Below are 11,101 nucleotides of genomic sequence, written 5' to 3'. Positions count from 1 at the left end.
TTTAGTGGTTGTATGTTCCAAATTTCAAGACAAATGGTCAAAGACTGAGGGATGTACCTGAATCCACAATATTTGTGTATTATTTTCATTGAAAATATGCTGTTACCATGGAAACGCATTTATCAACAATAACAACAGGTTAAGTTTGCACATCTACGTACCATAGTGGTCAGGTGTGTCAAATTTCAAGCTAATTACTCAAATATCGAGGAGCTAGCTGAATCCACAATATCTTTATATGCGTTTTAGTGAAAAAAATGCTGTTACCATGGCACCGCATTGTTCAACACTAATGATGGATTAAGTTCGCACATCTTTATGCTATAGTGGTCACATGTGCAAAATTTCAAGCCAAATGCTCAAAGACTGAGGGAGTTAACTGAATCCACAATATTTTTGCTTGATTTTCATTCAAAATATGATGTTAACATGACAACACATTGATCAACAATGACGACAGATTACGTATGCACATCTACGTATACTTACGTGGTCACATGTGCAAAATTTCAAGCTATATGCTCAAAGACTGAGGTAGTAACCTGAATCCACAATATTTTTGTATGTATTTAAGTTAAAAGATGCTGTTACCATGCCAACGCACTGTTCACCACCGACGAGAGATCATGCTTGCAAATCTATATGCTATAGTGGTCACATGTGCCACATTTCAAGCCAAATGCTCAAAGACTGGCGGAGTTAACTGAATCGACAGTGTCAGGTTCTTTTTTTTTTTAATTTGCCGTTGCCATGGCAACTCACTATGCAATACTAACGAAAAAGGTGTGTGGTAGACGTCTTCAAGGTGCACCACGTATTCTTTCTGGAGTATGTGAGTGGCCCTGAAAAGAGCCTACCCAAACCTGACGTTTCGGCAAGCATGTTCTCGCCGTTCTCAAGGGAATGAGCAAGTGAGAGGAAAATCTGACTTAAACACTCTCAGGAAGGATCAAACGGAATTTGGTTTCCTGGAGGGAAAGTCTTTGATTGGCTGGATGGGTAACAGTAGGTAGGCAGGTCAAGATTGAGTGCACAGATCGAGTCACTTCCTGTGTGTGGGGGTTGTCACGATTGGTTGCACACATTGTGGTGGTTGTCTTACTGTAAGTGTCAATTAGGACCGCTTTTGTGTGGGGGCTAATGGTTGTTAATTAGCCTGCTTGTCAAGTAGAGTTAGCCAAATATTGCTCAGGTGGAGGCCATTATCCTGTGGGACAGCATTATGCACCTCGATTCCCAGAGCTTCTCTGACTCGTCGTTGATACCAGTTGGGGACTTGCGTGATGAGTCTGCTTTCATCCCATAGGATCCTGTGTTTCCCGGTGTGGACATGGTGGACTATAGTAGACTTGTCCCGTTCGTAACGTCGGCCATGGGACTGATGTTCCTTTAACCGGGTGGCAAAGGATCGGCTTGTCTCTCAGAATCATCTGGATCTTGTGAGAGGCTGCTCCCAAGTATGGGAGGGTCACTCTCGACTTCGGTTGTGTTCCACTATCATTCCGCACAGGTGGGAGCGCTGTGGAAATCTTGTGTGTGGGGTAGCTGTTGCGTTGCAACACCTGCTTGATGTGCTTCAGTTCCCTGGGTAGATGGGCTTGGTCGCTGACCTCGTAGGTTCGCTTAACCAAGGTCTTGTTGATGGATCTCAACACGGACGGATGGTGAAATGAACGGTAGTTCAGATATCGGTCCGTGTGAGCAGGTTTACGGTAAACCTGATGGGAAAGGGATCCCTGTGCCGTCCTCGTGATCTTGGTGTTCAGAAAGGGGATAGCCCGTTGGTTATCCATTTCCATGTTGAACTTAATGGTTGGGGGTTGAGAGTTTAGGTGCTGAAGGAAGTTGTTGATTTCCTCGGCACCATGTTGCCAGACCACAAAGGTGTCATCCACGTTTCTAAGCCACACTTTGGGTCGGAGCGTCGCTGTCTGTAGTGCTGTCTCTTTAAAGTTTTCCATGAACAAATTTGCAACGATAGGGGACAGTGATGACCCCATTGCTGCGCCTTCTGTCTGCTGGTAGAAAGTGTCTCTCCATCTGAAAGAGGTGGAATTGAGACACATCCCAAGCAAGCCATGGATCTCTGTTGGAGACAGTTTGGTCCTGTCTGGTAGAGTTCGATCAGAGTCGAGTCTCTTGAGGACGCATGCATCCTTAATTGGCACACTCGTGAATAGTGACTCAACATCAAAGCTGACGAGGAGATCACTATTAGAGACTGTCATCTGACGGACTTGGTCGATGAATTGTTTGGAGTTCTTTACATGTTGTACAGTTTGGCCAACAAGAGGCTGAAAGATAGAAGCCAAGTGTTGAGCCAGTGCGTACATGGGAGAGTTCGTGGTCGACACGATGGGTCTAAGTGGAATGTCCGGTTTGTGAATTTTTGGTTACCAAAAGAGTATTGGGCACAAGCCCGATGAGTTACGTAGTTTGCGGTACAGCTAGGGTTTGGGACAAAGCGTCTTTCCGTTGTAGCGAGAGGAGCTTGTCATTTACCCTTCGTTCTAGAGCTGTTTAGGGTCTCTGGGTAGTTTCAAGTAGGTGTCAGTGTCCAGCAAATTATGGACCCTGGTCTCGTAGTCCTCTTTATCCATAACCACGGTTGCATTCCCCTTGTCTGCTTTGAGGATGTGGATGGAATTGTCCTCTCTAAGACTGGAGATGGCTGACTTCTCGGCTGTAGTGAGATTAGCCGAGTTGGCTTGACCGAAGTCAGTGCCTGGGTGATTTGGATGCAGACCGAATCCGCCTGCGATTGGCTGAGGTGTTGGAGACCAGGCTCAATTTGCTGGATGAAGTACTTCCAGTTAACTTGCTTGGGGGCCACAGAAGATTTCAGTCAAAGGGAAAGAACCTGATGTTCATCTTTAGTCAACTGACATTGACTTAGATTTACAACGGTGTTGCCGAGCCGCAAGATTCGTGTCGGTTTTTTTGATGGTGGGGTTGCGAGGGATCAATTTCTTGAACTTCCTCATTTGTCGAGTCCTGGTGGTCTGGCAGAAAAATTTACTGGAAAATTCATTGAAACGATCAACCTTGCACCAGTCTTCCTCGGAGAGTGTGGACTGAAGGTTGTCTTGAGTCGCCTGTATGTCCTCTTTGAATCGTCTGAGCTAGCAATGGGTGAATCTGATCCGTTCTCGTATGAGGTTCTCTGAATCTTGTTGAAGTATAGCCGCTGCTCATCTGGAGTGAACAAGTGCATGAAGCACCAAGCCCCGGGGGATGACCCCGGTATCTCTACTCCTCTTGAGGAAGGTGAGATTGTTGACAAGTCTGGCTTCCTTGAGCTTCGCTCGCTTTAGTCTTCTTGTATCCTTTAAGGTCTGCTCCCCGTAGAGGTGTATGATGAAATCTTTGAAGGCTTCCGTGGTGGTAGACGGCTTCACGGTGCACCACGTATTCTTTCCGGAGTATGTGAGTGGCCCTGAAAAAGGCCTACCCTGGATACTCTGGATAAACTAAAGCTCCTGAATTACGAGGAGTTCCTGAAGGAGCTTGGCTTCAAGCCGCTCTCCAGGCACTATTTTGCCATCGCCTTCACCAACCCAGGGGAGCAGTTCTACATGTTCACCTCGCTCTCCGCCTGGCTGATAAGTCAAAGTCAAAGTGGGAGGCACTACTTAACAGACCTCAAGAGATGATGACCCCAATGCCACCATCGCCAACATCCTAACTCGGATATAGTGGAACGCAACCGAAGTCGAGAGTGATCCTCCCATATATGGGAGCAGTCTCTCACAAGATCCAGAGGATTCTGAGAGAAGCCGACATTGAAATTCGTAACAGTTCTTCAACCAAACTTCAATCTCTCCTCACCGCACACAAGTACAAACGACACTCCAAGAACCTTTTTTGAGTCTACCGCATTCCTTGTGAATGGGGTAAGGTCTACATCGGAGAGACAGGCCGATCCTTTGTCACCCGGTCACCCGGTCACCCGATCCTTTGTCACCCGGTCACCCGATCCTTTGTCACCATGGCCGACGGGACGAACGGGACAAGTCTGCTATAGTCCACCATGCCCACACCTGTGAACACAGGATCCTATGGGATGAAAGCAAACTCATCACCCAAGTCCCCAACTGGTATCGACGAGTCAGAGAAGCTCTGGAAATCGAGGTGCATAATGCTGTCCCAAATATCTGGCTAACTCTACTTGACAAACAGGCTAATTAACACCCATTAGCCCCCACATAATAGTGGTCCTAATTGACACCTACAGTTAGACAACCATCACAATGTGTGCAGCCAACCGTGACAACCCCCATACACAGGAAGTGACTCTGTGCACCCAACCTTGACCTGCCTACCTACTGTGACCCATTCAGCCAATCAAAGACTTTCCCTCCAGGAAGCCAAAGTTCCTTTGATCCTTCTTGAGGGTATTTACGCCGGATTTTCCTAAAGGGAGGTCGGAGGAGGAGGACGTGCGAGGGGTGCTCTCGGCTCTGCTCTGCTCTACTCTACTGTGTTCTGCTTTGCTATATGTTTCTGCTTTGATTTTCTACCAACCGGACTGAAAGTTCATAAAAAACCGAGAACAGACAGGTAAGCCCACGTAGATATAGAGGGTTTCTTCTTAGAAGCACCTCGTAGGGCAGCACCCTAACAGCAGATCGCTATTGCCTCTGTTGTCTGTCTATCTCTCTCTCTCTCTCTCTCTTGGATAGAGTGGTATTTGGTTTTAAGATGGACCAGTAGGCCTGAAAAAAAAACCCCGCCTATTTAAGGCAGGTAAACCCCCTCTCCGAATTTTGAAAAAGGAACAATGTCGGACTCCTCCGGAGAGGAGGCCTACGAAGAATATGCCTCTTTTCTAGCCTCCCCCAATCCTGATACTCCTGCACGTAGAAAATCTAAAGCCCTCCCTCTTCACGACCCATAGACGTATAGATAGACCTAGGTGTTTCAAAAAACATTTCCCACTTTTGATTCTTAATAATTCATAAACTATATATCAGATAACACTGTCATTGATATGAGTAATAGCTGAATAGTGTACAATTTGGTTGAAGGTAGTGTGAATATGAAAACATAAATCAGTTTCATGAAATCCATGATTAATTTCACAGTTAGGTTCCAGATTTTGCTCTATTTTCAACTCTCTGTACAAAATTTCGCTTTGCACAGGGGTAAGTGGGTGTGTATGGGAGTGTGTGGTTAACACCCTGACTATGGTCCTAAACAATGGTTAGGGTTCGAATGCTTCATTATTTATTCATGAGAAATTCCACTATCCCAATTAGTCTGTATTTAGCCTCTGGCAGTATCTGTGTAAAGTCAAACGCCTGCCGATACTGTCGTTGGGTCTCGACAGTGCTCTCCCTACTTCTGAAAAACGAAATTACAATGAATACTTTCTGTTCTATCGTAAACATGACAGGAAGCAAAGAAAATCAATTAGAGTATACACTTGTGTAAATGGAGCCTTACATAAATCCACTGTGAAACATATCGCCCCAATGATTAATGCTGCTGAACTCTTAACCAAAAATGATTTCTTTTTATCAAAAAGCGAAAAATTTGTCAGACTAATTAGTAGACAGTTGTATTAAAATGAGGAACTTTAGATCATTTATGCTTATTTATATCCCAAGTGTAGTGATATGTGAAGCAAAAATTGAAACTGATTGCCAGCTGGAATGGAATGTGGTGTTTGCAAGCACATGGAAACGTGTGCTCCCTTTTTCCATGTGCATGCAGTTTACCCTTTACCGTGCATGAATCCAGACTAGCAGTGCCCAGGGCAATCCACATAAATTATTGATTAAGCACTCATGTGCCTGGGAGCACGAGACTGACGCCTAGTCAACAGGTGGTTCAGGCATGTCCATTGTTAAGGGCCATTGTCAGCACACACTCACATACACATCATTGGTTCATGTGCAAGGTTCAATTTTTGTACAGAGGGTTAAAAATTGACCAAAATCTGAAACCTTACTTCAAAATCAATCTTAGATTTAATGAAACTGATTTATGCTTTCACAATCAAATTACCTTCAACCAAATTGTACACTATTCAGCTATTATTTATATCAATGACAGTTTTATCGGATGAATAGTTTTTGAACTATTAATGATCAAAAGTGGGAAATGTTTTTTGAAACACCTAGTACTAGGAAAAAAAAAGTACACGACGTTCGTCGTCTGTCTCCACGACAAGGTCAAATATTGTAGAGAATGAAACCCATACTAACAACCAAAAACGTCCGCAAAGGTCAACTCAAACTCAAAACGAATCGGTAGTAATCTCTGCCCTGGAAAAAAAAAGAACATTTGTTCCCTGAATACCCTCCAAATTGCACGGGAAATACACTCGTATGTTGGGGCCTCCAAATTGCACGGGAAATACACTCGTATGTTGGGGATGTACAGTCTGTGAAAAGATGCAAAAATCGCACACTACGCATCAAGTGTAAAACCACACAACAGGTGTCTAAATTTCTCGAACTTATGGAGTTGGGAGGAATGTCGGTTTGGGTAAAAGTCTACGAGCCCTTCGAAAACATTTCACGTGGTGTTATACGTCAGGTAGATACGGAGCTAACAGACGAAGAAATCCTAGACAACCTAAAGACACAAAGGGTGGAACGAGTGAAACGCTTCATGAAGAAAAGAAACGGGGCTTTACAAGCCACCGGGTGGGTTCTATTATCATTCAATAGCAAAGAACTTCCAGAATCTGTTCAAGTTGGTTACGAACACGGAACACCACGAGGTCTCTTCATACACCCCACCACCAATTAGATGCTCTAAATGTCAACGATTGAATCACACCCAAGACTCTTGTAATTCAAAAACGCAAGTATGTGTCCGCTGCGGCGGCCCTCATTCCTTCGATGAATGTAAATCCAAACCCAAAATGTGTACGATGGGGCCAGAATCATTCAGCCGCGTACAAAGGGTGTCCAAAATGCAAAGAAGCGCAGGAAATACAAAACATCAGGTACTAAGAACGCGTCTCTTCCGCAGACGCAGCGAAGTTATATAATCGCACCAAGCAAACTACACATACCGAGGAAGTAGCAAAACAGACTGAAAGACGCACTGCCAATGTCCAGGAAACCATTGACCCAAACTCCCATACACGAAATAGGAACAATGAAGAGAAGGCTAACAAAACGAAAATGGCCGCTACACAAGAACCTACCCCAGTAGATATTCTTTATGAAAAGGAAAACGACAACCATACATCAGTGAGAACAGAGAAGGTGGGAAATACAAAGCCGAATAACAACTTTATCGTCTATGTTGATTTCACTCAATTTCTGTCGTTCTTTGTTTTTATCATCAACAATCTAGATTCACATAAATCACACTCAAACAGAATCAAATTTGTGGTTGATGCAGCGATTGCGTTTCTGGATATAGACTCTGTCAAACGAGAGGATATCCATCTATTACTTTCGGACATGAAAGTATAAACGATGGCGGCCCGACTCCTTCCCATGCTCACCATATTACAGAGGAACTCACAGAGTTTTACTGCCCCCCCCCCCCGGAAAAACGCAGTATCTACATCCAGCTCTATTTCTCAACAACCGAGATATTCACCATTTTATATTTTTGCCAAAGCCCCTGGAAAATATACTCTTTTGAAAAATTCCTTCATTGTGGAATTTTAGTCTATCTAGCTACCAATTTTCCTGGAAAATATCATTTTGTGTTTTTGTTTTGTTTTTAAGTTATTGATGAAAATGTAGATACTTTGGGGAAACCCCATGCAATTGACTGATTTCCCGAAGGAAAAACACAGTATCTACAATGTCTTCCCCAAGGAAAAACGCAGTATGATACAGCGGAATGACTAGGATTAATCTTCTGCCATAATTATGTATGCATGTATACATCATTGTACAAGTAATCATGATGTACCATCCTCAACCTTGGGCCCTGGGGGATGGATCCCCCACCCCCCCCCCCCCCCCAGTTATGTCCTGATTACAGAGCAGGCTTCATAACATTAACAAATAACAGATCGTTCTTGGAACGTTTTGCTTTTTCAGATTGCAGCTCAAACCTAAAAACTAAAACATTCCCAGATCGATCTAGCTGTAACGTTACGTGTTTAATATGAAGCTTGCCAGGGCTGTAATGTGGTGCTACATGGCCTAGCCGCTAACTAGTAGATCTAGATCTGTACAGTCTGGGCTAGAGTCTGTCTAGACCAAAATAAATTTAAATCGGATGTTTGGACCTAGATCGATCCCGACTAGTTTTTATATATCGTTTATTCTAGGCTGGCTACGTAGCAGGCTAAACGAGTCTACAGCCTCAGGCTATATACACACATGCACAATACTGACAGAAAAAAAAAAATAGCCTAGTAGGTTTAGTCTAAGCCCTACACGAGACATGACTCTTTAATTAGAAAAAATATATCTAGGTCTAGATCGAAGTTACATCCGCACTCTAAGCATATTCCTTCCGGATCGAACCAAAGTTTTTTATGTCATGTAAATTTGTAATGTAACTTTTTTTACTTGTAAGTTGTAGCATGCAGCATGGGATCATGCATGCATTTTATGCAACCCAGTCTCTCTAGGGTCCAGATAAGAATTAAAATACAACTTATTCTTAACTGTCTCTATTTTGTCCATTTACCTATTTTTCACATAATCTATTGTAAGCTATTCAATTTTAAGACAGTATGGTATGGAGTAGATAATTGAACATTGATACTTCACTAGACTTAGGATTCTAAGTGGTTAGGTTTTAGTTTTAGACTTCTTACTTAGTTTTATAAACAGGCCTGCCCTATCATTAGGCCTATTCTAGTCCTACATTAGATCTTTCTTTAGACTTTCGGAATACGGACCCTGAAAGTTCTGATTAACGTTAAGTCTAACGTTAGAAAAGAGACGCAACGTTACTGTCTAGACAAGTCTTAGACTTAACGTTAGACTTAGATCTATAGGGTCGAACATGTTACATAACCTGACGTTTATCCAACACAACACAAATAGGTCTAGATCTATTGCCTTTCGCCGAAACTTTCGGATTCGGAGCCTGACGAATTTTGACTAGGGTCTAGGCCTAACAAAGTTACTTCACAACAAGTTAATATTGAAATAGTACGGAAGATGTTCATCATCGTGGTAGAATATGAAAGAATAAAGCTGATCGTTTGTCACACGAAGCGAGGTAAACACAAATGTATGCATTTGTGTTTACCTCGCTTCGTGTGACAAACATGCATTTGTGTTTACCTCGCTTCGTGCGACAAACGATCAGCTTTATTCTTTCAATATTGAAATAGTTTTGAATAACTTAGACCTACTCATTGTCTGCAGATAAATTTTTCTTGAGGGCTAGGCTTACGAGTAATTTTCCCCGCGACAACATTTTGTTTTAATCCAAGTACACACTCACACTGTATGCAGCTAGCCGGGCCCTGTGCTGACTGCATGCTCAGTGCAGCTAGCTGCAAACTGTCAGTGTTGTGCTGTATTGTTTTAATGTGCACTCGGATAGTCTTAATCACACACTGTGTTTTATATAAGGATCACGATATCATCAAGATATTTACTAATCATTATTGTTTCGTTTAGATATTTTGAACATTATGTTTTATTATTGAGCAAGTATATCTAAAGAAAGTAATTTACGTTCAAATTACAGAACAACCGGCAAAGTATTCACATATATAAATAACAGTGTCTGGTAATTAAGACTAGCTTTGTAGATACTGCGTTTTTCCTTGGGGAAATATTCATCATGTAGATACTGCGTTTTTCCTTGGGGAAAGAGCAAGTTACTGCCTTTGGCAGTTACGGAAAAGCAGCTTTCCAAACATTTTTTTCAAAAATCTGAATATGTCATATGAACAAAGATTGCCCACTGAATATATTTATCCAAAAAAGTGAAAGTCGACAAAAATGTCAGATACTGCGTTTTTCCTTGGGGGGGGGGGGCAGTTTAATGCTCACGGTTTTGAATTTACTCAAAATTTAACAAAGTTAAACTCTCAACGCGTATGCCGGTACATGTCATTTGTTTGACAGGAAACCTGGTTTCATGATCTCAGTATTGGTCATATTCCTCACTACACTGCATACCCCGGAACAGGGATACCCACGGGGAGGTTGTGCTATTTACATCCATGAGTCAATTCCTTTCCAAGTTGTCGACTGTACTGTGAAAGCAGAATGTCAACACGTAGATATTTTTATTGATAAATTCATAAATTTATAATCCTTGTTCGACTCTGACGGAGATCACGTTACAGAGCCTCATAGAAAAATCCAGGAAAAGATTATTCCTTTGCGGAGATGTCAACAGCCATAATGTTCTGTGGGGTAGTGGTCACACTAATCGAAACGGAGAAGTAGTCGAGAACTTCATAGCGAAGAACGATTTAGTACTACTGAATGACGGCGCCCCCACGCGGTTAGATCCCCGCACTGGAAATTTTTCTAGCCTTGATCTGACCTTAGTGTCAAAGGACCTCGGCGCACGTTGTAATCGTTATGCTACTACACAGAGACATGGAAGTGATCATTATGTTATCTGTACCACCATCAAGATGTCTGGTACCTCCCCTGTAGTTCATGAATCTGGAAATAAATGGAAAACATATTTGGTCATTCCTGAATGCTAAGTGGAATTTGTACTCTGAGAAAATCTGTGTTTTATTCTGTGCTGAGAATAATACTATGTCTCGTGAAAGTACTGTTTAAGAGCAGTATGATTTGTTTATCGAGAAGGTTTTTTTTTTTGTACTGCAAATGATATGTTTAAGTTACATGAGATGAGAACAGTAAAAAGAAGGCCGACACCATGGTAGAATAACGATTGTAAGAGAGCTGTGAAAGCACGAAAGAAAGCCAAAAATGAATTTGAGAAAACATCACTTCATTCAGATTTGCAAATATACCTTCGCAAAAAGGCAATAGCACAACGAGTAACAAGACAAGCAAAACATTCCAATTGGAGAAATTTTTGTGAAAACCGTTTCACCCCGATTGTGAACGTATGGAACAGAATAAAGTCAATGAACGGTAATATCTCCGGGGTAAATAAAGGGATCCCTGCCTTGATTCTTGAAGACCGAGTTGTTGCCGATGACAAGGAAAAGGCAGAGGAGTTA

General features: G+C 42.5%; 1 protein-coding gene across 1 annotated transcript; it reads right to left on the bottom strand.

The window, feature by feature from the left end:
• Window positions 1-1,295: 1,295 nt before the first annotated feature.
• Window positions 1,296-2,228, bottom strand: LOC140245545 (uncharacterized). The gene has a single exon (XM_072325110.1). It carries the CDS (start codon window positions 2,226-2,228, stop codon window positions 1,296-1,298), a length of 933 nt encoding a protein of 310 aa, XP_072181211.1.
• Between the last annotated feature and the right edge of the window lie 8,873 nt (window positions 2,229-11,101).

The sequence above is a fragment of the Diadema setosum genome, chromosome 22 (assembly GCF_964275005.1).
Source record: "Diadema setosum chromosome 22, eeDiaSeto1, whole genome shotgun sequence".
Taxonomy (NCBI): Eukaryota; Metazoa; Echinodermata; class Echinoidea; order Diadematoida; family Diadematidae; genus Diadema; species Diadema setosum.
The sequence above is the reverse complement of the archived record's forward strand: the minus strand, read 5'-3'. Positions and strand labels throughout refer to the sequence as shown.